This window comes from Corythoichthys intestinalis, chromosome 22 (genome assembly GCF_030265065.1).
Source record: "Corythoichthys intestinalis isolate RoL2023-P3 chromosome 22, ASM3026506v1, whole genome shotgun sequence".
Classification (NCBI taxonomy): domain Eukaryota; kingdom Metazoa; phylum Chordata; class Actinopteri; order Syngnathiformes; family Syngnathidae; genus Corythoichthys; species Corythoichthys intestinalis.
Window position 1 is genome coordinate 34,414,238 of NC_080416.1, and position 26,798 is coordinate 34,441,035.

Below are 26,798 nucleotides of genomic sequence, written 5' to 3' on the forward strand. Positions count from 1 at the left end.
ATGAAGGTGCCACAAAAGAAGAAACGAATCATCCTTGTGAGTAGCGCTCGCATGCACACACGCACTCAGGCAGGCAGGCACGTTCTATGTAAAAGAACAGTTTGTTGGCGTTTGGTGTTTTGAAGTGTTTGCAAACAGACCGTTGCTATGGTTGCAACCAGCACTCTTCAGCACAGCCACTTTTATTTCTGGAGGAGTGAGCAAACAAGGGTACGCGAGTTATCCCACATCACTAATAAAACGACAAATGCCGGCCAAGAAAAAAAATGACAAAAATACGCAATTTTAACTATTTCATTGCCATCAACGGCAAGAAATGTCCAATCAGGGGCCATTGTGACAACAGAGTGGCTCTTTTATCCTTTAGCTGTGCAGTGAAATGAATTTGTCACTAGATAGACATCCTATCCATGTGTGGATAGGCCATCTAGTGCTGTCACTGCAGTCAATGAGTTCAAATGACATTGGATTACTGGGAAATACTTGTTCTTCTGAGCCGTAAACCCCCCTTGGGACACCTCCTGTTGATTTTTAGCACTAATGAGTCACTTTTTTTTAGTTTATTTTTAAACTTGTCCTTTTGGGCTGCTGTGACACGGAGAATGGGATTCTGAGTGTCCTTATGGTCTGAACAGTTGTAATGTATCACATTGGAGGATGCTATACTCCCGTTGTGATTATTCATTGTGTTTCATTTATTAGGGGGAAGCAGTGAGCAGGAAGGACTTATAGGGGGGACAGAAAAAAATATTGAAGAGGAGAGACAAAAGAGGAGAAAAACAACACAAGAAATACATTGAAGGCCTACACTACCTATGAATATAGTGGTGCTATCATTAGCTAATTGCATTTTCCGTGGACACCATGTGGGTGGCAGAGGAGAAATAGGAGTGGAGGTGAGTCAAAAGGAGGTGTGATAAGGTGGGGTGAAGTGTACACAAATCAGCAATATGAGTTGTCCATCCATCCATCCATCCATCCATTATCTTCCGCTTAGTCCGGGGTCGGGTCGCGGGGGCAGCAGCTTTAGCAGGGAAGCCCAGACTTCCCTCTTCCCAGCCACTTCAGCCAGCTCCTCCGGCGGGATTCCAAGGCGTTCCCAGGCCAGCCGAGAGACATAGTCTCTCCAGCGTGTCCTGGGTCGACCCCGGGGCCTCCCGCCGTTGGGACATGCCCGGAACACCTCTCCAGGGAGGCGTCCAGGAGGCATCCGAACCCGATGCCAGAGCCACCTCAACTGGCTCCTCTCAACGCGGAGGAGTAACGGCTCGACACCAAGCCCCTCCCGGATGACCGGGCTTCTCACCCTATCTCTAAGGGAGAGCCCGGACACCCTGCGGAGGAAACTCATTTCGGCCGCTTGTATCCGGGATCTTGTTCTTTCGGTCCGAGTTTTTGCCCCGGCGACCGCCGTAGCTGCAGTCCGCTTGGCCAGCCGGTACATGTCAGCTGCCTCCGGAGTCCCACAGGCCAAAAAGGCCCGGTAGGCCTCCTTCTTCATCTTGACGGCATCCCTTACCGCTGGTGTCCACCAGCGGGTTCGGGGATTGCAGCCACGACAGGCACCAACTATCTTACGGCCACAACTCTGATCGGCCGCCTCAACAATGGAGGTGCGGAACATGGCCCACTCTGACTCAATGTCCCCCACTTCCCCCGGGACAAGGGAGAAGTTCTGCCGGAGGTGGGTGTTAAAGCTCTTTCTGACAGGGGATTCTGCCAGACGTTCCCAGCAGACCCTCACAATACGTTTGGGCATGCCAGGTCTGGCCAGCATCTTCCCCCGCCATCGGAGCCAACACACCACCAGGTGGTGATCAGTTGACAGCTCCGCCCCTCTCTTCACCCGAGTGTCCAAAACATGCGGCCGCAAGTCCGATGATACGATTGCAAAGTCGATCATCGAACTGCGGCCTAGGGTGTCCTGGTGCCAAGTGCACATATGGACACTATTATGTTTGAACATGGTGTTTGTTATGGACGAACCGTGACGAGCACAGAAGTCCAATAACAAAACACCACTCGGGTTCTGATCGGGGGGGCCATTCCTCCCAATCACGCCCCTCCAGGTCTCACTGTCGTTGCCTGCGTGAGCGTTGAAGTCCCCCAGAAGAACGAGGGAGTCCCCAGAGGGGGCGCTCTCCAGCACACCCTCCAAGGACTCCAAAAAGGCTGGGTACTCTGAACTGCTGTTTGGTGCATAAGCACAAACCACAGTCAGAACCCGTCCCCCCACCCGAAGGCGGAGGGAAGCTACCCTCTCGTCTACCGGGGTAAACCCCAACGTACAGGCGCCAAGCCGGGGGGCAATAAGTATGCCCACACCCTCTCGGCGCCTCTCACCGTGGGCAACTCCAGAGTGGAAGATAGTCCAACCCCTCTCGAGAGGATTGGTACCAGAACCCAAGCTGTGTGTGGAGGAGAGTCCGACTATATCTAGTCGCAACTTCTCTGCCGCGAACACCAGCTCGGGCTCCTTCCCTGCCAGAAAGGTGACATTTCATGTCCCAAGAGTTAACTTCTGCAGCTGGGGGTCGGACTGCCAAGGCCCCCGCCTGTGGCTGCCGCCCAAGTCGCTATGCACCCAACCCCTTTGGCCCATCTCACAGGTGGTGAGCCCATGGGAAGGGGAACCCACGTTGCCTTTTCGGGCTGTGCCACCAGACGCTTGGCTTCAAGCCCCACCTCCAGGCCTGGCTCCAGAGGGGGGCCCCGGTAACCCGCGTCCGGGCAAGGGAAACTTGAGTTCATTTGTTTTACTCATCATCGGGGTGAGTAATGTGAGTTGTAGAACCCAGTAATATGTGAATCACTTATGGATATGATGACATCCCATTCTATCCTGCCTGATCGCTCATCCTGGCACCGACATTCTCTCTACTTGAGTGTGTCTAGTTGCACCCAGTTACTCGTGAATCCCATCAGACGTGTGATAGTCCTGCAGCCAATCGGGGGGGTATGCCATCGCAACCCATCTCTCCTCCTGCAGCTCCAGCAAGCGGCCACCGCCACCCCCCCCGACCTAATGTGGTCCCCCGGATCAAGCACGCCCCATTAACCAGCCTTCAGGGAAGGGATGAGGGGATGCGCCACCGCCTGCCTATCCGGCCCACCAGCCACAACCCCTAAACCGACACGGCACACCACGGCCCACTAGGCCTGGGACAGGACCGGATCCCCACCCAGAGTGGGTGACACTCCGTCGACCCACCAGCACTCAGCCAACGACCCGCGCCAGGGCCAAGAAGTTGTCTAGTACATCAGACTCACCGCTGTTCCAGCTATAAAGTCTGGCGACCATTCGGCGGATCAAATTCCCAGGGCGGAGCAAGCCACAGCGAACAGACAGCGGAGTGGACCAATCAGCGACAGGCGAACGTGCCGTTGATAAAGCGACCAGGAAACTAGCACGAGGGAATAAACATACGAGGAGAGTGGAGAACGGAGAAGTTTATCCAACATGGCTAGCGCGAGATAGACTGTTGGTTTTAGCGACTCGATGTGTTTTTGGTTCATTAAAACTGAATTTTTCCATCTGTGTTGTTGTGAAGACGACTTCCAACGCGCAAGAGTGGCATTGCTCGTTAAGAACATGTCACGCAAATAAATGAATCTGATTGCACGGATGATTTCATTCTGGCTCAAGAGGCCAATAAGGAGATGGGTCCCTGACTCTTCTCACGGTGTTTGAAAAATACAGGGAGAATAGTCTGGCGGTGCCAGGCAACCCAAGGAGGATACCCGGGTAGAAAAGAGAGGGGAGGGTGGATGCAGGAGAGCACAGAAAAGCCGCTGCGGGGCAGTGCGGGAACGGAGCCCCGACCTCCAATACCGGCAGCCCAGGCGAAAAGGAGGCCACGCCCCGGGAGCCACGCCAGAGTGAAAAATGTAGAAGCCACCTAGCACCTAATTACTGTGGCTGCCAGGTCCCCGACTGGCAGCCATTACTCAACACCGTGACGAGATTGTGTGGGCACTGTGTACAGCAGGGGTCAGCAACCCTGGTCCTCGAGTGCCACTATCCAGCTTGTTGTCCATGCCTCCCTCCTTTAACACACCTGACCCAAATAATTCTGATCGTTATCAGGCTCCTGCAGAGCTTGCGGATGAGCTGATCATTTGATTCAGGTGTGTCAAAGAAGGGAGACATGGAAAACAAGCTGGATAGTGGCACTCGAGGACCAGGGTTGCTGACCCCTGGTGTACAGTATTGTGGCGAGCGACGAGGAGAACACTTCTTGCTCAGTTTGGGTCATCTGTTGATTATAATGTATTCTCTGGTCCCTTCCTGTTCATTTGTTTTCTGGTAGAAAAAAAAAATACCAATGTTTTTGTGGGCACCATTGCAATGTATCCCCAGAATAACATGGCGTGAAGGCGATGGAATCATCATGTTTTTTGTCTTTGTTTTGTCACACGGTTCTCACGTTTTGTTCTTGTTTTCAGGTGGGGGTGCTGTCCTTGTGTCTGTTGACACTGATCCTTGGCCTAGGCCTGGGTCTGGGTCTAGAGCTACAGTCGTGCCGAGACCAAGGTGCCCTCCCTCTTGTACCGCACGTGTCCCTGTCGGATAGACACAGTGTCATCAAAGTTCAGGGAACTCGGCAAATTCCAGGCTGTTAACTTTCTCCTATAAACTCGTATATGCTCTATATGCTGACTAAAATGCCCTTTAAAAATACCCACCTAGCAAAAGGAGAGTCAGAGATGAGTGAATGATTGCAAACATTTGCGATCATTCACTCATTGTCGACCTTCCAAATAGCTAGATAAGGATGTTTATATTGTAGCGTTATCAGTCAAATGAAAATTAAGTCAGGTGTCATTAATGTATGCCATCAACCTCTATCAGAGTCCTGGCGAGCATTAGCGACGGTGTTAGAAACAAGCTAACATGACCACTCTCTGGGACGTCAGATCCATTTGAAGTGGAAGGGCGAATGATTCGCGGCCATCCTCCCGCTTGAAATGGATAGGACGTCTACCAGTGATAAACTCGTTGGCAGAAGGATGATTGGACCTCAATCATTGTCACTGGAATTCTCACAAAATTTGACAAGGGTATATTGCCCTCGCAGTGGCGCCACAGACGTCATGCAAGAATCGCTGCTACCAGCCGTACAACGGCGACATCCCCGGTTGCAGGTGTGACAGCGCCTGCGGGGACAGCGGAACCTGTTGCCACGACTACCACGACCTCTGCCAAGCCCCCGGTAAGTCCTCGCCGGACTCCGCCGTTGTCCGACTTTGTAGCCGACCTGTCGCTTTGCCTGCAGGCCAGCTGTGGGAATGCACACGTCTGCGCTGCGGCGAGACCAGGCTGGAGACCAGCAGGTGTCACTGTTCTGACGACTGCGTCGCAAATTTCGACTGCTGCAGCAACTACCGACACATCTGCCAGGGTGAGATGCCGCAAAACGCGCCTGCTGCTCGCGGCACTCAACCGTATTTTTTAAATTTGCGCTTCAACAGGACAAACGGAATGGGTGGAGGACGAGTGTGACGATCTATCAAGCCCTTCATGTCCACCGGGGTAAGGCGAACCTAATGACTTGCTAGCACCTCTGCAGGAAAGATGGGAAATGACAAGCCTTGTGTCATCTCGCTAGCTTCCAGCGCCAGCCGCTGCTTCTGGTGTCACTGGACGGTCTGAGAGCTGACTACCTGCATATTTGGAGCACACTCATCCCGGTCCTCAACAAACTAAGTGAGCGACATTTCTGCTCCTGGTCTTGAAAAATTCTCCCCTAAACCAGAGGCATCAAACGTACGGAGTTGTTCTGCCATAGGCTGATTTATGCTTCTGCGTTGCGGTAACCTACGGTGTTAACGCAGACCCGATTTACGACCCCTATGCGTCAGGTCAAAGCGTGGTAGCGTGAACATCAAAGGACTGTGATTGGTCCCCTCAGAACGTTGTTTCCAGTTCAGCACAACAACAACACCATTTTCAAACATTCACAAACATCTTCTGTGCCTATGCTTCGACATTTGTATTCACAACATTTTTGTTCAATATTGATTAGCTGCAGCAGCAAATGCACGTTCCATCTCCGTTGCCATTGTTGTCTGTGACCGGAGGAAAACTGAAAGAATTCGACAAGTCCCCTGAAACCGTACAAAGACACAGCCACATCCCTCTAGTGGCTTGGCGGTGAATTACGATGTTGTATACGATATTATGACGATGTATGGTCTACACCGCTGTTCCACCGTCAAGGGAACGTAGAAGCATACATCAGGCCTTAGAAGCCTCTTTCAACTCATTCATTCTGTATTATGTATGCTTTTATTTTGACATTTGCGCAAGAAAAAACAGAAATCTGTGATTTGGGCGATTGAGGGCGTGTACTACCGCACTTATCCGCCGTCACATTCGTTCATTCACCCCCTCCCAGTCAAAATGACGTCATCAACAGCAGCCAATGAGTTAAAAAGAAAGTGAGACAAAAAGGGAGAAACGACGAGAACGAAAACTGGTATTTGGTATGTGGCAAAATGTATTTTGGCATGTGGCATTTTTTTTTGCCATGTGGCTTTTTTTTTTGTTGGTGGCAAAATTGATTGTGGCATTTGGCACTTTTTTTTATCTTTATTTTATCAGGCAGTCTAGAGATTCATATCTCATCTGGTTATCTACAATAATCAGTAAAAACATCAGACAAAAGAGATTTAAAATCACCAAGATGAATGATTGACTGTAGTTTAAGAGTAGATTGCAATTTGTTCCATTTAAGAGGAGCATAATAGCTAAAGCCAGTTCTGCCAACATTAGTGCATGTGAGTGGAATGTTTAGGGTTAAGTAGTTAGATGATCATGTCTTGTAGTTACTGGATTTGAATGACAGGAGAGATTTGAGGTAGTTAGGAAGTTTGCACAATAAAGCCTTATAGATGAATAATATGATCTGGATATTTCTTCTTGACTGTAGTGAAGACCAACCAACGTTTTGATAAAGGGTACAATGATGAGTGCAGAAAGTGTCATTGGTGATGAAACTGTGATAGACTGGGTTTAACTGTTGAAGAGAGGATGGATCTGCATGACAGTACAGGATGTCCCCATAATCAAGAACAGAAACATAAGAGGATGATAACACAACGGTTTTTCGGTTAGAAGTTGACAGCCAGCCTTTGATTCTATACAGGAAGCTAAGTTTGAATTTAAATTTACGGATTAGATGATGAATATTTGTTTTGAATGATAAATTACTGTCAATCCAAATTCCTAAGTATTTGTATGAATCAGTGAGAGTAATTTGAGTACCATTTAGGGATTTGATTCTGGGTTAAGTCATTGTCAGTAATGGTGGAAGTGGAGAAAACCAAGTATTTAGTTTTTTCAGCATTTAAAACTAATCTGTGGTTATGAAGAGATATTTGTAAACAATCAAAAGCAGTCTGTAAATGTGTCAGAGCTAGAGCTGGGGAGGAACCGGGAGCATATAGAATACAATCATCAGCAAAAAAGTGGACATTACAATATTTATTAGGAAGAATAATATTATGAATGTATAACGTAAAATGAAGTGGTCCAAGAACAGACCCCTGCGGCACCCCATCTTTAATCGTAAGTGGACTTGATTGAACACCGTCAGCAGAAACAGTTTGTATTCTGTCTGTTAGGTAGGACTTAAACCAGTTGAGGGCATTAACATCTAAACCTATGGCCTGCAGTTTATGAAGTAAAATTTTATGATCTACGGTATCGAATGCTTTTGAAATATCAATGAAAAGAGCAGCACTGTTTATTATCAAGAAAGGAGACAATGTTATTTAAGACAGAAACTGTAGCTGTAATTGTACTGTGACCTGGGTGAAAAAAAGACTTGCGGCTGAAGTATGTTACAGTAGATGAGTCAATAAAAGAACGTAGTTGAGAATTGATCAACGATTCAAGAATTTTGGATAAAAACGGAAGCTTGGATATTGGACGGTAATTATTGAGGTCAGAGATGTCACCATTTTTATGTAGCGGGATTACAGTAGCAGTTTTCCAAGAGGTTGGGATGATGCCGGAAAGAAGGGTTTGGTTAAAAATGTGAGCTAAATATGGACTGATAAAATGAGCACTTAATTGAAGAAGATATGGATCTAGATCAGGAGTGTCCAAACTTTTTGCAAAGGGGGCCAGATTTGTTGTGGTAAAAATGTGAGGGGCTGACCTTGGCTGACGTCCTTTACGTAGAACAATATATTTAAGCAAACTTTAGCAAGCCATTCTGTGTATCACATTTGCTTTATTATTTTTAAAAATTAATAATTTCAACAATCTCGCAACTAGCCGTTGTGTTTCTCGGGCTCTTGCGAAATACTGCTGCTGTGAAATTAAACTAGCTTCAAGTTGCTTCAATTTATCGCTACTTATTTACCCTGTAATCTTGTCGTACATGTCAGCGTGTCTTGTTTGTCAATATCGCCTCACATTGAACTATTAAAAGCAGCGACTGTCTCTTTGCAAATGAGGCAGACACAGTTGTTGCGTATTTTAGAGAAGAAATAGTTCAATTTCCCCCTGTCCTTGAAGCGTCGGCCGTCGCAGTTGATTGTCGTCATTTTAGAAAATTGGGAGTAAAGGGTCACACGGGGTAATGTTGCTTAGAGTGCTGCTGCCTTTTAGTGGGTAAATGAGGAGCAGCATTTAGTGTGTAAGCTACTTCATATGCTGGTAGCAGTCCTGCTGACCAATTTATTAAGTGTGTGTGTGGGCCAGATGTTATTGATTTTAGGACAGAGGCTGGGGGCCAGATGAAATTTGTCCAGCGGCCGCATTTGGCTCCTGGGCCGGACTTTGGACATGTCTGATCTAGCTGGTCAGCATTTTTGAACCCGACTTCTTTTGCCATGTGACATATTTTTTGGTATGTGGCAAAATGGATTTTGCCATGTAGCATTTTTTTGCCATGCAGCAAACTGTATTTTGGCATGTGACATTTTTTAGGGCATGTGGCATTTGGCCATAGTGTATTTTTGCCTTCTGTATCCTGAAATTACTTGCGAAACAAGAGGCAATATTTTCCTGTTGAGGGTGTATTAACCTGAAAATTCTGTATGTAGAGACGATCGTAAGCAGAGGTACCACTGTACAAGGACTTGACGCAAGTCATTGCCTACCATTGACAATGATTTATGTCCATTTCACTTAAACTAGAAGGACTGACTGTGGATATCTTTCAGGGCCATTGATGGAGCTAGACATCTAATCTAAAATAGATTGGACATCTAGAGCCGTCAATGGCAGCAAGTGAGTTAACCTATATGGCCAAAAATTCAATGGTCCGGCCAACATGAGATCTAATTTTCCATAAATCACCAAAAAGCTACTACATAGCAGCATAGTTCCCGCGCCCCCACGGAAAGTATTCACTTCAGAGTAAGGGCTAAAATGGTTCTCGGTATTCGAGTTCCTCATCCCTAGTTCCTACATATCCGAACACGCAAAATGACATCATCCACCCCCAAAAGGTTCGAGGAACTGCGGAGTTCTTAGAGTGTGAAAGCGCCTTTTGACACCCCTGCCCTAAACTATCTTGATGGCCTTCAGCAGATTTTGGAAGGTCCACTTTTCGTTTTAAACGCCAGTAATTGGATGTCACAGATCCGCATTTGTCTGCTTTCAGAGACGTGTGGAACATCGACTCCGTACATGCAGGCGGCTTTTCCCAGCAAGACCTTCCCCAACCACTACAGCATTGTCACGGTAACGCAACACAGGCAAAAACATACACATACTGTAGATTACACTAAGGCCGCAGCCCCCACCAGGGTCTGTACCCCGAGTCCAATGGTTTGATCGACAACGTCATGTACGATCCGGTGATGGACGCCATCTTCACGTTGTCGGGTCCCGAGAAGGAGAACCCGGACTGGTACCTGGGACAGCCGGTGAGCGGATTTTGTCAGGTGGTCGCTCGTCTGGTATAGCAGCTGCCTTTCCTCTGCAGATTTGGCACACGGCAAAATACCAGGGACTGAAGTCCGGGACCTTCTTCTGGCCCGGGTCAGACGTGAAAATAAACGGCAGCTTCCCAGATATCCACCGGCCCTATGACGGGTACGGACGTACCCCTAGGTCTAGCCGACACTGAGCTGACCTCACGTCTCTTGCAGGAAGGTCCCCTTTGAGGAGCGAGTTCTGACGGTGCTCAAGTGGCTCCAGCTGCCAGACCAGCAGAGGTGACTCTGCCGGTCTGCCCCAAGAACCCGCAAGCCTCCCGCTAACAGCTGTCCCTTCGTCTCCAGACCTGACTTCTACACGCTGTACCTGGAGGAACCCGACAAATCGGGACACAGCTTTGGTCCCGTCAGCGGGGGGGTACGTCCGCAACATCCAAACAAAATCAATGGCTGCCGTCAGGAATTCTAGGTCATGTGTTTTTGGTTTCCATTGATTGTCACAGGTTGCACAGGCCATAAAAGGCGTGGACAAGATGATGGGTCAGCTGATGAACGGACTCAAGCAGATCGGACTTCACCGATGCGTCAATGTCATCGTGGTTGCCGATCACGGTAACTATGACGACGCTATGCCAAAGCGTAGTAGCTGTAGCAGTTGTGGTGTCCACGTATGCGTCAAACAGGCATGGAGGAGACGAGCTGTGACAGGAAGGAGAACCTAGAGGAGCTTGTGGGAGACGTTGGCGACTACATGGTCACCGAGGGACCCGTTGGCCGCATCCGGGCTAGCAATAATAATAACCACTGTGAGTCACTCATAGGTCACACAGGGTACACTGGTGCGGTACCGGTAATGCCGCATGAAACGTTCACAGGAACAGTCCAATATTAACACTAAACCTGCGCAAAGTAACCTGATGACAGGGACAGTAACGCAATTTTTGTATATGTGTTTTTTTTTCAGTGGACGCGGCCGGGCTCGTGGCTAACATGACGGTAAACACGTAACACCTTTCCATTGGAATGTGTAGCGTGTTTGGTGTCACATCTTTCTTTGTTGCGTTTTCAGTGTAAGAGAGCAAGGCAGAAGCTGCGCCCCTACCTTAAGTGGCATCTGCCCAAGCGTCTTCACTATGCCAGCAGCCGCCGCATCGAGGACATCAACATACTAGTGGAGCCGAAATGGCTGTTTGAGAGGTCGGCACTCACGTCGCTGGGCCTTGGGCCTCTCGCCAGCTGCGCCTAATGGTCCTGCTTGGCTTTCAGGCGTCCGGGTTCTCTTCGTTTCTGTTCGGGCGGCCAGCACGGCTACGACAACGACGTGGCTAGCATGCATGTGAGCGCACACCGCATGATGGTCGCTGACCCAAGTGGGCGCTGACCTGAATGTTCTTCCCTTCAGGCCATGTTTGTCGCTCACGGGCCAAAGTTTATGGCCGGCGCAGAATTTGAACCCTTCGCCAACATCGAGCTCTACAACCTCATGTGCGGTCAGTACACCAACAGCGCCGTCTCATGACATCTTGACAAAGGTGTTCACCCAACCCGCTCACCCACAGACGTGCTGCAGATTTCACCGGCTGCCAACAACGGGACGCACGGCAGCCTGAACCACATGCTGCGACAGCCCTTTTACTCGCCGCTGCCCCCGGAGGAGCAGAGTGCACCTGACCAGTGTGGCCTCAGCAGCCTGCTGCCTGAAGAACCTCTGGGCTGTTCCTGCAAAAACATGGTGGCTCACCAATCTTCAACTGTACCACAGTATCACTACACCATGGCTGATATCATCACTGTTTTTTTCACATTTTGGTTACTATTCGTTCAACAGAGCGAAGACGCAGTGAAGGCCGCCAACCGTCGCCTTAACATGACGGCGGATCAAGGTAATTGTCCTGAGGTCCAAAAGGTGCCATTGATGGTGCTAGACGTCCGATCTATGTGAAGTGGGAGGGATGGCAGTGAAGGAAAATTCATGCTCTGGCAGATTCCTGCTTCTCATAGATCGGACGTCTACTAGTTTGTTTTTTAACCTGTTCCGTTCAGCTGCCTGACACGGACAATGGGAATCTGAGTGTCCTATTGGTCTGAACAGTTTTAATGTATTCAATGAGAATATGATATACTCCTATTGTATTTATTGTGTTCCGTTTTGTAAGGCGAATGCAGCAATCAGGAAGGGTTTATGGGGGGACAGAAGGAAATAGTCACGTCACCTCTCCCCACGTCTACTAGTGATAAACTCATTGGTGGGAGGGTTCGTCTTGTCCAGAGGAAGAACAAATTTAATTTTTTAACTCTGTCTGCCTTTGTTAGCACTAAATGTCCAATCCATTACAAGTGAAGGCCTACTTCAACGTTTACTAGTGATAAACTCATTTCAAGTCTTTCACTTTGGTTTTTAAGAGCCACATGGTTGGACATCTATTGTCATCAATGGCACTGAAAGAGTTCATTTCCCATAGAGACAGAGTCCCGGCACAATCACCTGCCATTCGGCCGTCCTCGTTCGCTGCAGCCCGATGAGCCATACTGCCTCCTGCACCATGAGGCGTTCATCAGTGCCTACAGTCGCCGACTGAAGATGGCGCTATGGAGCTCCTTCACTGTCCAAGCTACGGTATGCCATCCATAAACTACAAAGTATTCAGAGGAAGTGCAGTCGTCTGTTATCAAGCAAAGGACATCTAGATAAAAAACAGTGGCTATTTTTTTCCTATCCGTTTTGTAGAATGACTCAGACCCGGTGTTGCCCGCACAACCGGGCTGCTTGCGGGCCGACGTGCGAATCCCGCCCTCGGATAGCCGGCCGTGCAACGACTACGGAAACTTTCGGCGCGCCTTCCTGTACCCACCCGGTAAATGCCGGCCGGACACTGGCACAGCGGATGACTCCCGGTGACGTCGTCCATGTGTTGCAGGTCTGAGCCCGGAGAAGGAAAAGCGGAACGATGCCCTGCTGAGCAGCCACTTGGTGCCCATGTACCCAGAATTCCACAGTACGCTCTTCTACCACGCCGTTCTGGCTCATCACTGGGGACTCCAAATGCTCATAACGCAGTCTGTCCCGTTACATGAATATGAATGCAATGCGGTTCCTGCGTTTTATTTGTAACAGATGCAGTTACAAGTTGTTTCTTTACAGAAGATAAAGAATATCTGTAGAGCCTTGTCACTCTTGATGATATCACTTGTATTTGTTGATTGCTCGGTCAGGAATCTGGGCATACTTCCATGGCACGCTGCTCAAAAAATACGCGTCCACGTACAACGGTGTCAACGTGCTGACAGGCCCCGCCTTTGACCGTGACCACGACGGACACGCAGACCGACTCGAGCTCATCAAAGAGTAAGGGGCTCCTCCTCACTAGAATACTGGGATGAATCGGCGCCCATTATAATGAACATAAACGAGCATTTAGTATAGTTTAGCCACCAGCAAAAATAATAATAATAATAATAATAATATACTCTAAATGCAGCTGTGATTGGTCCACTGGATTAGCCAAGCTATTGAGAAGGCTGCCCCTCACCATACTGTCCGTTGATCTCGTGCAGGCGGTCGTCTGACGGCAACGTGTCCGTCCCCACGCATTACTTCATCGTGCTGAGCAGCTGCCAGAACACCAGCCGCGACATCCGGCAATGTGACGGCCAAATACACGCAATCTCTTTCCTACTTCCTCACCGAGCGGACAACTCTGAGAACTGCAAGGTATGCTAGCATTCCAGCACGCCAAGATGCTATTAACAGCCATAGATATCCACTCCCTTTGAAGTGGGAATGTATGGCAGCAAATTACCAAACGTTCATCAATCAATCAATCAATCAATCAATCAATCAATCAATCAATCAATCAATCAATCAATCAATCAATCAATCAATCAATCAATCACCAGCCTCCCACTTCAAATGAACTGGTTGTCTACTTGTAATAAACTGATCAAAAGACACCTATAAGACCAGGTGTCTGCGTAGGGCCAAAAGCCTAACCTGTGACAGTTCATACCCTGTTCTGTTGCCCTCAGGGAAGAGGTGTAGGCAGTGTTGTCACGAACGTGTTATCTTATTACGTTCAGTAACGAGCAATCTAACGCGGTCATCTTTCCAAACCAGTAATCTGATGAGTTTCCTTAGTGTCTGTGCATTACTATTTTCTTATTGCCTCATAATATATGTAGAATGAAGAAAACCCCGAGAAAACCCACACAGGTATGGGAAGCACATGCAATCTCCACAGGAGTGATTGAACCCATGATCCAAGAACTGCGAGGTGAATTATTTTTAAACAAGAATAACTTAGAACTAGACCTGCAAGCAGGACTGAACGGGCTTACAGAATGGTGCAACTCGGACGGCACGCAACTCAGGGTGGTGGAAGATAGTTTAACATGAGATGATGAGAGGGAGACTAACATGTGCTCAAAACTTTTTCCTGGAAGTTCTTTTGTATTGTGGGCATGGCTGAAGGATGTTTTTGTATATCCTGAGATGAGAAATTCATTCACAAACCTAGGTGAAAAAAACTCTTATTCAAAACTAAAATGAATTTGCCTGGCACAGCCAGACTATTCTCCCTGTATTTTTCAAACACTGTGAGAAATAGTCTGGGACCCAGCCCATTAACGGCCTCTCGAGCAAGGTACAAAATCAATCGTCCAATCAGATTCGTTTATTTGTGTGACGTGTTCTTAACGAGTAACGTCACTCTTGCACGCCGAAAGTCGTGCCTACAACAACACAGATGGCGAACGGGAGAGCCGAGAATATGTTCCAATGCGCGGTAAAACCAGTTTTAAATGATCAAAAACACATCGAAACAAGTCATTGACAACAGTCAACATGGCTCGCGCTAGCCATGTTGAATAAACTTCTCCATTCTCCGGTCACGCTAATTACTCGTCGCTTTAATAACGTGACGTCTGCCCGTCGCTGATTGGTCCACTCCGCTGTCCGTTTGCTGTGGCTTGCTCCACCCTCGGAATTTTAACCGCCGGACGGTCGCCAGACTCAATCGCTGGAACAGCGGTGAGTCTGGTATACCAGGCAAAAAATGAATCTTCTACTTGGGCCAAGTGTGCCAAATTTTGTGGCTCTGTAAGCTGCCAAAGTCCCTCAAGAAATGTACTTCCCTTTCATGGTGACCAAAGGGTCGTCATGGAAACAGGCATGTGGACATGTCACAAAACACATGTAGACTGGTAGGGCGAACTCCCATGCACCCTCGAGGACCCTGCCGAGGGTGTAGAGCTGGTCCACTGTTCCACGGCCGGGGCAGAAACCACATTGCAGTAACCAGTTTGCATTATTTTATTGCAATGTTTTTCCTTATTCAGATTAGTTTCAAGACTACAGTTAGACTTCTTTGATGGTTATTGCAATTATTGCAATTTTGTTGTTTTATCACAGTATTTATTTACATTTAAAAATGTTATATTTTATTTTTATTATTTTATATACCCACAAGATTTATTTACATTTCAATAACCAGAAGCCATTCATTTACGAACATGATTGCACTTTAGTTTACATATTTAAATGTTCAGATATTAGGATTTGAGTGAGGCAAAATAACATGCTTTTTCTCTCAAATATATTGTTATAATCATTTGTTTCAGATGTACTGTAATTATTTTCTGTATAAGAATTAATTTGGTGTTCAAAAAGTCTTTTTTCAAACTTCAGTCTTCAAAAAGAGGGGGTCGTCTTATAATCAGGGCCGTTTTATATTCAGGCCAATACGGTAAAAGCAGATTTTTGTTCATGTCCTACTTTGACTTAAAAATATAATGAAATCTGATACATAACTTCTCAGTTGCAAATACTGTATGTTATAAATACAAGTTTAAGGTAAAGAAGGTCCAAAACGATTAATTGGTTATAAAAATAGTAGGGCTGTCAAAATTATCGTGTTAAGGGGCGGTAATTTTTTTAATTAATCACGTTAAAATATTTGACGCAATTGACGCACATGCCCCGCTCAAACAGATTAAAATGACAGCACAGTGCAATGTCCACTTGTTACTTGTGTTTTGGGGAGTTTTGTCGCCCTCTGCTGGCGCTTGGGTGCGACTGATTTTATGGGCTTAAGCACCCATGAGCATTGTGTAATTATTGACATCAACAATGGCGGGCTACTAGTTTATCTTTTGATTGAAAATTTTACAAATTTGATGAAAACGAAAACATTAAGAGGTGTTTTAATACAAAATTTCTATAACTTGTACTAACATTTATCTTTCAAGAACTACAAGTCTTTCTATCCATGGATTGCTTTAACAGAATGTTAATAATGTTAATGCCATCTTGTTGATTTATTGTTACAATAAACTAATACAGCACTTATGTACCGTATGTTGTATATATCCATCTTGTGTCTTATCTTTCCATTCCAACAATAATTTACAGAAAAATATGACATATTTTATAGATGGTTTGAAGTGCAATTAATTACGATTAATTTTTAAGCTGTAATGAACTCGATTAAAAATTTTAATCATTTGACAGCCCTAAAATATAGTTGTCAATTAATCAATAGTTGTGCCTCTACTAATGGGTAATATTTCAATGCCGTCGTCTTCAGGCTGGGATACCTCTCATACATGCCAGATATGAAAAAGACAACCTTGGATCATGGAGTTATTAGTCATTACCTGAATTTGGTGTGTTTTACCCCCCCACCCCTCCTAAAAAATAAAAATAAGGGAAAAAAAAACAAAAAAACTTTAGCACCCCGCCCAGGTTAGGCCGTGATTGAAAACTCACCATTTTGATAACTTTAGATCTCATGAACAGTCTCACCAATTTTATGGAGGATCCAACCAACTCCCTCAGGGCCAATGTCTTAAATATGCACCCTGTAAAATCGTTAAAAATTTCACATTCAATCAAAAATACCAGATTTCCTGTTGGGTTTGGAAAATGGGGCCAACAACAAGGTATCAACTCTCCAATTTTCACTCTTTTGAAAAAAAAAAAAAAAAAAATCTGCACATCGCGACGACGATAAAATCCATCAGGCCTGGTTAGGCGCTGACACAGCAACTTCACATGTTAAATTCAATTACAGTGAAATACAGTCGTACCTCAACATACGATCTTTTCGACATCCGACGTAAAATTTGACTCGACATTTGTTTCTACATCCGACGACATGCTCTAAATACGACGATCTATGACAGCACCGCAGTTTGTTTTCCCGCAAGACTGACGCATGGCAGATTTTGGTTACACTGGTAACATTGGTTCCAACAATGTTAGTGCAGGTGTTGAAAAAAAGGAAAGCAGTTGATGCTTACCGTTACCATTTACATGAAGATAGATATGAAAAATATGAGCGTGGGGTGCGCATCTGTGATATGGCTCGCTCAACATTACAGCCGCAGACGGTCTATGACGGTCCTCCTCCGTTCGCCTGTCTTTACAAGTTAAGGTGGCAGTTATTATTGTGGTAACATCACCAAAGAAATCGCCAGCTTTTGCCACATTAGAACCCGGTTTGTTACATTAATACAGGCATTAATTATATTATTACTATTATTCATTCATTCATTTTCCATGCCGCTTTTCCTCACGAGGGTCGCGGAGGTGCTGGACCCTATCCCAGCTAACTACGGGCAGTAGGCAGGGGACACCCTGAATTGGTTGCCAGCCAATCGCAGGACACAAGGAGACATACAACCATTCACGCACACACTCATACCTACGTACAATTTAGAGTGTTCAATCAGCCTACCATGCATGCTTTTGGGATGTGGGAGGAAACCGGAGTACCCGGGGAGAACATGCAAACTCCACACAGGAAGGCCGAAGCCCGGGATTGAACCCTTGATCTCAGAATTGTGAGGCAGACGTGCTAACCACTCAGCCACCGTGCCGCCTATGATTACTATTATTCCGATTTTTATTCATTATGTATTCGTTTTCCTCTTTGTAATTGACATTTGCAATAGTAACATCAGTATTTGAGAATTTAGGTTTTCAGGCTGTGGAACGAATTAATGGAATTATATAATGTATTCTTATGGGAAAATCCTGCTCGACATACGACCATTTCGACTTACAAACAAGGCCCTGGAACGAATTAACTTGGTATGTAGATGTACCACTATATATATTATATACACATGGCGGAAAACACTCAGGTGATTTGAAGTTCCGCTCTGAGACTCCCAATTTGGCCAAATTTCTAAATTGTCCGATATGCACGTGTTATACATCATTGGAAAGCTTCAAATCTTATTTTCTGGGGGAAGAAAAATCTTGAACAGGAGGGCATTTAAAAAAAAAATAAAATTTTAAACAGCAAAACCCTAGCTGGAGGCAAGAGTACGCGAGAGCAGAATTAAAGACGCCACGATTTTAAAGAGATTATCGCATACATACTATGTTTCGATTCAAAAACTCCATGTAGCATGTATCACCGAGTGTCAAGGTGTCAAGACACAGCTGTGAATGGCCACAGCCGCATTTTTTTTTTTTTTTTTTTTAAATGGGTGAAACATAGTGATATAACAAGGGTCGCGATGCAGAAATCGCAGACAAGAAGTGGTTGAGATTTTTTTCATATAGTTACCCTTTTAAACGTTATTTTCCGAATTTTTTTTTTTTTTTTTAATTTTGTTTGGATCGATTATTTATCATCCAACATATCGGGGAAAATGCGACAGCAACAAAAAAAAAAAAAAATACAATTAAGCGATAGTTATGAGGTATAGAGCCATGACTTTACAGACGCCAAATTTTTCATTGTGACATAATTTGCTTAAAAGTTTAAAATATGCGAGTGAATAATTTTTAGTCTTTTTTTTTTTTTTTTAACTAAATATTAGACATCAATTAATGATTTTAAGCTAAAAATGACACATTTTGAATAATTGCTTACCTTTTTTTTATGGCTAGGTTGAAACAAAAGCGGTTGGCAACGTCTGTAAACGGGGGTTTTCAGGGCAAAACGGAAAAATTAAAAATAGTTAGGAGGCTTAGTGCACCATGAACCTGCTATGGCAGCATATAGACATATTGTTCTATCAAACAATAGTTCTTTTGGCTTAAAATACAGCAGTTTATGTTAAAGAGGGGTGCAAGAGCAGAAACAGCTTTTTCAGTCTTGTGTTTTCCACCATATATTCTGCTCTTGTGGCCCATTCTACTGTACATGCATACACTAACTGGCTCCCTTTTCAATACATTTGTTAATTTACTTTGCCTTAGCTTTTGTTTTATTTGATCACCTTTTGACTTTTATGCCACCAGAATTTTCTTCAAGTCTCATTGTGCATGCAGGATGACAATAAAAGGCATCCAATTCAATTCACAACAGAAGCGATACTGAAAGAATCAAGACTTGTTTTCTCCCACAGAGCGCCGAAGATGAAGCTTCTTGGGTGGAAGACCACATTTGGTTCCACCAAACACGCGTGAGAGATGTGGAGTGGATCACAGGACTGGATTTGTACCAGGACAGTCTGCGACCAATCCCCGAGCTGCTGCGACTCAAAACCCGCCCCACTTCGGCCAATCAAAAGCCATGAAGAAAGTTTGCTTCTCAGATTGTATTTATTTTCATTTCTGTTATTAAAGAGTAAACATTTGACGTGTGCTCCGACGTAGTCCAAGTGACCACCTCATAAGGTCCGATGGCAACCTAAAAGGAAAAACGTTAGTGTGGGAACATTTGCTTTCTCAAAGCGAAAACTCACCTGATAGCTAGTGCCGCGGGTAAAGCCCAGAACCGAATGCTCTCAAGCGAGTCTTTGGACTCCGAGGCCTTTGGTCCTGGGCCGAATTGGTCTCGTACCTCGATGGCAAGGCGTTCTGCTGAAGTTTGGCTTCGTAGCCGGTTCCCACCCATATTGGTTTTTCGTGCATCCGCTGCAGTTTTGACTCATGTTCTGGTAGAGCTTGTGATAGTTTTTCATATGCTGACGGCGTCAGAACTCTGGTCGGTTTTTCATACCTCTGCTGCTGTTTATGTTCATACCATTTTGATGCCGGAACCTGCGGTGGTCCGAGTTCAAACCTCTGTAACACCCGTGCAGGACGATTGTAGCTTTGTAATGGTTTAGGTTGATACATCGGAAGCGCCAGTGGGTTTTCATATTTTGGTCGCCTCATATCTTGTGGATTTTTATCGATTTGAAAGTCCTTTGGTGATCTGGGCTCATACCTTGGTGGGGCCCAGGCCATTGATAATTTGGGTTGGTACCCTGCTCGACCTTGTGGTTTCTGTTCAGACTTTTGTTGCGCTCGAAATTTTGGTCTGTGCCTTTGCGGGGTCGGGGCAGCCATCATCTGGATCCCCTGACTTGAAACAATTGTTCCATCTTGGTAGTTTTGTGGACTTATGTTCTCTGGTTGACGGCGCTCTAGATCCAGTCTGTAAATGGGAGCAATTTCTGCTCGACCGCGATCCGCCAGCCCACCATAACGACCTCTGGTACCCAGTCCCATGGGTGTCCGGTTCTGCTGTGAGAATCGCTCGCGATACTTGTGTCCAAGGGGAGATGTAGAACTTTCAGAAGGCATTGAAACCTGGGTGTCCGTAAGAGACGCATACTTCTTGGAGCTGCGAGGGGAACTCTGAAGCGAAGTCAAGTAAGGTTCAAAAGCTGCCAAAAAAAAAAAAAAAAACTTACGTCAGTCTTTGAGCATCATTGACGATGATAGACGTCTAATCATGGCGCTCCCAAACACTAAATTAAAACTTGAGTATCACTGGTAGACATTCTATCCATTTAAGTCGATTGGACAATGAGTCAAGTCTGTGGCATCACACTTTACGAAACAAACTATGACAGCAGAAACCTGCCAGCAGAAGTGTCTAAAATTGACAATTATTATACTCCAAATATTTATGTCTGAATGTTCTGCATCATTACAATGACTGCACGACCATCAGATATCAAAACGATGTTATCGATATGAAGATTTTAAATGCTTGATAAAAGCAAGACTTGAGAAATGAGCAGTGAAAAATGCATCTGGCTTGTCCATACCGAACAAGCATGAGTGTGCCACAGCACACTACAGGCTGAAGGTTATGAGTTTCCTCCGCAGGGTGTCCGGGGCTGTCCCTTAGAGCGTGAGAAGCTCGGTCATCCGGGAGGGACTTTGCGTCGAGCTGCTACTCTTCTGCATTAAGAGGGGCCAGCTGAGGTGGCTCGGGCATCTGATTCGGATGCCTCCCTGGAGAAGTGTTCCGGGCATGTCCCACCGGCGGGAGGCCACAGGACACGCTTTGCTGGCCTGGGAACTCCTTGGGATCCCGCCGGAGGAGCTGGTTGAGGTGGCCGAGGAGAGAGAAGTCTGGGCTTCCCTGTTAAAGCTGCTGCCCCCGCGACTCAACCCCAGAGCAAGCGGAAGATGATGGATGGATGTGTTCACACACACCAAGTGTGAAGCAGTTGGGATGAAGATCAGCACCTCCAAATCTGAGTCCATGGTCCTCAGTCAGAAAAGGGTGGCGTGCCCTCTCCGTGTCGGAAATGAGATCCTGCCCCAAGTGGAGGAGTTGAAGTATCTTTGGGTCTTGTTCACGACTGAGGGTAGGAATAAGCGGTAGATCGACAGGCGTATCGGTGTAGCGTCTGCAGTGATGCGAACTCTGCACCAGTCCGTAGTGGTGAAGGAGCTGAGCCGAAGCTCTCGATTTACCTGTGGATCTACATTCCTACCCTCACCTATAGTCATGGCTGTGTGTCGTGAACAGGAGAACAAAATCCCAGATACAAGCAGCCGAAATGAGTTTCCACCACAGAGTGTCCGGGATCTCCCTTAGAGATGAGAAGCTCAGTCATCCGGGAGGGACTGTGTCGAGCCGCTACTCCTCCGCGTTGAAAGGAGGCAGTTGAGGTGGCTCGGGCATCTGGTTGGTTAAGTTTACAAGGGACGTGAAAATTAAAAAGTGTTTTAGAATGAATACTGGTATGGTACTTTTCAAGAATATATAGGGGAACAGTCACCCGCCTCTCCAGCTTTCTGACCAATGAGCTGACAGAACAATGACAATCCCACTCATCTCATTGGTCAAGGAGGTACAGTAGTGTGCCATGACAAAAACTGAAGACCACATAAGCGTGTCAGCGATAAGAAAGTTTGGGTGAAGCACAAGTAAAAAGCTTGTTCAAAATCATCATTCTCTTGCTCTTTGTGTACTTTTCAATTTTTGTGTTCCGTCAATTTTGTTTGCATTTCCACATTATAATCTGCAGTGATCATTTCAGAGAAATTTATTGCCGAGGGGACGGAACGCACCCAAATTGGGGGGGGGTAAAAAAAAAAAAAAACGTTTATATGCATTTTTAAAAAAGTTTTTTAAAACTGCCCAAAACACAAAAAGGCTCAGGAGTTTAAGGGTTAAATAAACAGTTTTAAATTTAGCAAGACAGATGTTAATTTTATTCAAGTAGTTTTTGTATTAAAAATGATATTTTTCATGCGTTTCATCACTCAAATATGTACCAGATTAATTTGGTTTTGAGTAACATTATTACAACACTTAACTAAAGTTGTGCTAATAATACTTAGAGATGTCCCAATCGCATACTTTTGCACCCGAGTCACCGGATTTTGATAATCTGCCAATAAAGAGTTCCGATCTGGTACAAAAATTTGAACAAAGTTACATGATACTAGTGATGGGTGGTACTTATGTGCTGGCGTGCGGCCCGAGCTCAAGGAACAACCCCTACGTATCGCTACAAGAAAATCACGTGACCGAAGCATGAACTAATTGAACTGTGTCGACACAATCATGACGTGGCAAACTGGTTCAAAAGGAAGCGCGTCTGTCAACGCGATTGAGCTGCTGAAACAATCCACATCTCACGGTTACTTCCTCGTTGTCTACATGCTGTGGAAATGGACGTAACACAGGGAAAACGCACTTGTCATCTTCCATTCAAAACAATTAATTTTAAGGTAACTTAGTTTATTAGTGTGACGGGTACACGCGGGTCCGTCGTTTACGGTGCATGGAAATATCCCTTTCGATACCTTCAAGACGGTCTGTCACCATTTAACCTGCTATCTTAGTGGTCAGACCACTCACCTTTCATCCTCAACGAGTCGTGCGCGCGGGTACAAGTCCTGGTCTGAACGTGTTGAACAGATCGCGTCGCACGGCACGGCTCCAAAAACACTCGTAATATTAATAACGGTATTTTCTTTGCAGGTGAAATGTTGCATTTGTACTTTCAACCAGGGCCGGCCCAGCCTATGCAGCTGCTTAGGGCCCCTGACCACTAGGGGGCCCCCAATCTGGCAATTGTTTAATTTATATTCTATTTTGTTTACTACAGTTTGCTTTATTTTACTTTTGTGAGTTTTGATACTTGATTACAAGCTTAAAAAAAAAAAGTTCTTCCTTAACTTCTTTCTTTCCTCTTTTAGAAAGGTTTGGCGCTATCTACCAGAGGTGGGAATCTTTGGGTACCTAACGATTCGATTACAATTCAGAGGCTCCGATTCGATTATAAATCGATTATTGATGTCACCCAAACACCCACTTTTAATGTTTTGTACATTAGTTCAAAAAATAGTTTTAAAATCCTATTAGGCTAAACCAAACTAATATTTAAGTATCAAGTTAACAGTTAAAAACATTAAATAAAATACTCAAGTCCCCATTCTGTATCAGCAGCTTTAAACTACATTCAATTAATTTAATGATGTGAATCAACCGTTAAAGTTGATAAAATTGCTCCCGTTATTCCATAATTTCCCTTCGGTCTAAGTTTTAAAACTGTTTCATTATTAAAAGATAGATTCAAGTCATGATTTTGCTGATTTAGGAGTATTTTAGATAAAAAGTTAATTAGGTTCGCTACAACAGAGCCTTCTAGAGAAGTCTTCTGCTTTAAGATGGCGGCTGTTTACAACGCGGCAACTACTAAACGGCAAGCATGTCGTTTCGTATCTAGTTCTTTTAATATGTTCCAACACCGCAGTCGTCTGTCATTTAGCATCTAGTTCTGCATATATGTGATATCTACTATAGCCGTATGTTTGTAGCAATTAGCAACTGGGCGTTGTTTGAACCAGCTGTCGGCCGCAGTCAGGTTTTTTATTTTATTTTATTTATTTATTTTTTTATCTAGCAGCATGAGTTGAACATATTTGCTCTCTGTCCGTTCGTCATTGGGTCCTGAAGACCGCGCTGACTGTTTTAGTTCTGCTTTACCTGGTATAATTCAATAATCGGAATTTGGATGTTTGTGAATCGTTCTCGAATCTTCCACGGCCGAATCGCGAAAAATCTAAGAATCGGAAATTTCGCACGCATCTACTATCTACTGTAAGTACTGACAATCATTTGGGGTGAGAAGTTTGAAGTACGCAGTGCAACAAAATCTGATTAATATACAAAATATGGACGTATGGCTTGGATTGCATGTATGGGTTTCACAGTACACTGTGACGAAATGGTGGGCCAAAAATATGGGCCCCTTTGCATTATTTTGCTTAGGGCCCCCAAATGGCCTGGGCCGGCCCTGCTTTCAACCTGTCATATACAAACAGTAGCCACCTCCTCAATGCTGAAGCATTATTGGGCCAAGCATGAGAATGAAGTTTCTGATAATCCGAAGATGAACACAGGTATAGAGCCATTCCTTTACTTTCCCACAGTAGCTTTATTGGTAATTTATTAGAAATCGGAAATTAAGCTATAATTTATTTATTGTCCACTTCAATTTTCTTCTGATGGGCTATGGTAGCACTTATATGAAGTGGGGAGTCAAGGAGGCAATGCAACTGTAGATGAAATTGCAAAAGTGCAACGACGCATGGCTGAGCCGAACATGGCACGCAATTCAGATTTTCTTCAATACTGGAGGAGCGAATGGACATCTTATCCAAACCTCTTTCAACTGGCTAAATTCTTGTGCATGCTGGCATCGTTGGCTCCATGCAATTGTGTGTTGTCCACAGCAGGTGAAATTGCTTAAGATTAAAAAAAAAAAAAAAAAAAAAGGAACCAACTAAATTTTAAACATTTAAAAGAAAAAAATTGAATAAAATTTTTTACCAGAACAAAAAGTCCACAAGCATCCTCATTCACCCATTCATTATTACTTACATTTTCACAATATGTATGTTCACATAATGTAATATGAATGCAAAGACTTAAATGATGATTTTACATGCTATGTCATCAATTCAGTGTCAGTCTGTCAAGTGGGTTTCCTATAGGGATTTTTTATGTCCAGCAGGTGTCAGTATTCAATGACACAGTATCCACTGTGTCACAGTGTGTCACTGTGTCGACATGCTTCATGAGGTCTCAGGGACCCATCACTACATGATGCAATACTGTACTTTTTTACATGCACGTCAGGACCAACCCTTTAAGTACCCCTAATTACCCCCTCGAAAAATTACCGTATTGGCCCGAATACAAGACTGCCTTCATTATAAGACAACCCCCTCTTTTTCAAGACTCAAGTTTGGGGGGGGAAAAAAAAAAAAAGAAAAAAAAGACTTGTTGAACAAATTTTTATACAGAATAGTTCCAGTACATCCGAAACAAATGATTATTACAATATATTTGAGAGAAAAGCATGTTATTTTGCCTCATTCAAATCTTAATATCTAAACATTTAAATATGTAAACTTAAGTGCAATCACATTCGTAAATGAATGGTTTATTTACATTTAAAAAACCAGAAGCCAATCTATTGTGATCAAACAACAAAATTGCAATAACTCCATTAACCGTCAAAGTGAAGTCTAACTAACTGTAGTCTTGAAACAAATCTGAATAAGGAAAAACATTGCAATAAAATCATGCAAACTGGTTAAACTTGAGAGTAGCCGATATCTGTCTCGACAGAACATCGTGAATGGGTATAACGTCAAGACCGCGAATATAAGACAACCCCCTCTTTTTCAGTCCAATTTCAATGCAAAGTCTTATATTCGGGCCAATACGGTACTATCCAAAAACCTGTACATCATATTTATAAAAAGGTTAAAAAAAAAAAAAAAAAAAAAATTTTTAAAGAGGTATTACTCCCCCCCCCCCCCCCCCCCCGGTGACACTGATTCACACAATAGTTCTTACAACTGACTAGGCCTGCAACCAACGATTATTTTGATAATCGATTAATTAGAATTGGGTAAGTGTCACTTTCAATTAACTTCACAATTCACCTTCACATTTTTAGTTGTTTTCTGCATGTTATAAGTAGCGATGAAGACAAACTAGACCATTTCCTTCAACTATATCGATTATCAAATTTGTGGGCAGCCAATTTATTAATTGATTAGTTGTTGCAGCCTTATTAAGCAGCTAGTTTAGAGAGTAAGATGCCTGAAAATTGGCAAAAATGAATTGTTGTTTTCCAAAGTAAAAGATTTTTATTCATGTCCTACTTAAGAAATTGATAATATTTACAAATGACAAGTTCTATATGTGTAATAATTTCAAGAATTTAGACAAGTTTAAGGGGAAGGTCCAAAATGATTAATCGTTTATCAAAATAGTTGTCGTTTAATTTGCTAATAGACTAGTTGTTAACCCATCTCCTCCATAAATTATTCCTATGACGTGATTGGACTCTAAAGATTGATAGATACTGGCCCACGCAAGAAACCTATCAAACAGGTAAAGGTAGTAAACATGGCACCGGTCACATTAGTGTGCAGGACCTTAACGTGAACGACTCACCTCTCACATGTTGCCCAAAGAACAGCAGTGCAAGCAGCTGGAGCACCAGAACCCTGACGAGCATCCATAGTAGTCAAAAGCTGGCCTAAATTCATCCAGTGAGCAGAGACCGAATGTCAAAACTTACCTGCAACTTCCGTTGAAACGCATTCTGCTGGACTGCTGCAGACCTGTTTAGCAGCTCTTGCCGTCTTACTTAAAGCCCCGGCGCCTTATTGGACACAGCTGCACGAG

At 44.6% G+C, this 26,798-nt stretch overlaps 2 protein-coding genes across 2 annotated transcripts; one reads left to right on the forward strand and one right to left on the reverse strand.

Moving 5' to 3' along the window:
- On the forward strand, positions 1–19,428 carry LOC130910222 (venom phosphodiesterase CdcPDE). Its single transcript, XM_057827289.1, has 25 exons — positions 1–36; positions 4,447–4,534; positions 5,079–5,213; positions 5,277–5,402; positions 5,473–5,533; positions 5,610–5,707; positions 9,621–9,700; positions 9,766–9,885; positions 9,945–10,054; positions 10,111–10,176; positions 10,243–10,315; positions 10,401–10,509; positions 10,581–10,703; positions 10,862–10,893; positions 10,967–11,094; positions 11,164–11,233; positions 11,300–11,387; positions 11,457–11,629; positions 11,726–11,780; positions 12,360–12,514; positions 12,626–12,752; positions 12,816–12,893; positions 13,111–13,243; positions 13,453–13,609; positions 19,258–19,428. The coding sequence occupies exons 1-25, from the start codon at positions 1–3 to the stop codon at positions 19,426–19,428; spliced, it is 2,592 nt and encodes an 863-aa protein (XP_057683272.1).
- Positions 19,416–26,798, reverse strand: LOC130910224 (uncharacterized). The gene is made up of 4 exons (XM_057827291.1): positions 26,692–26,798; positions 26,565–26,617; positions 19,597–20,505; positions 19,416–19,541 (listed from the first exon to the last, which is right to left on the reverse strand). The coding sequence occupies exons 1-3, from the start codon at positions 26,712–26,714 to the stop codon at positions 19,604–19,606; spliced, it is 978 nt and encodes a 325-aa protein (XP_057683274.1). The 5' UTR covers positions 26,715–26,798; the 3' UTR covers positions 19,416–19,541; positions 19,597–19,603.

Bases quoted from the DNA above. Each gene is read 5' to 3' on its own strand.
- LOC130910222 (XM_057827289.1), top strand. From the start codon at position 1: ATGAAGGTGCCACAAAAGAAGAAACGAATCATCCTT. The intron at 37-4,446 runs GTGAGTAGCGCT...TCTTGTTTTCAG, and splicing joins AGAAGAAACGAATCATCCTT to GTGGGGGTGCTGTCCTTGTG. The intron at 11,388-11,456 runs GTCAGTACACCA...GCTCACCCACAG, and splicing joins GCTCTACAACCTCATGTGCG to ACGTGCTGCAGATTTCACCG.
- LOC130910224 (XM_057827291.1), bottom strand. From the start codon at position 26,714: ATGCGTTTCAACGGAAGTTGCAG. The intron at 26,618-26,691 runs GTAAGTTTTGAC...GATGCTCGTCAG, and splicing joins CGTTTCAACGGAAGTTGCAG to GGTTCTGGTGCTCCAGCTGC. The intron at 20,506-26,564 runs GTGAGTCGTTCA...TTTTTTTGGCAG, and splicing joins CTTTGGGCAACATGTGAGAG to CTTTTGAACCTTACTTGACT.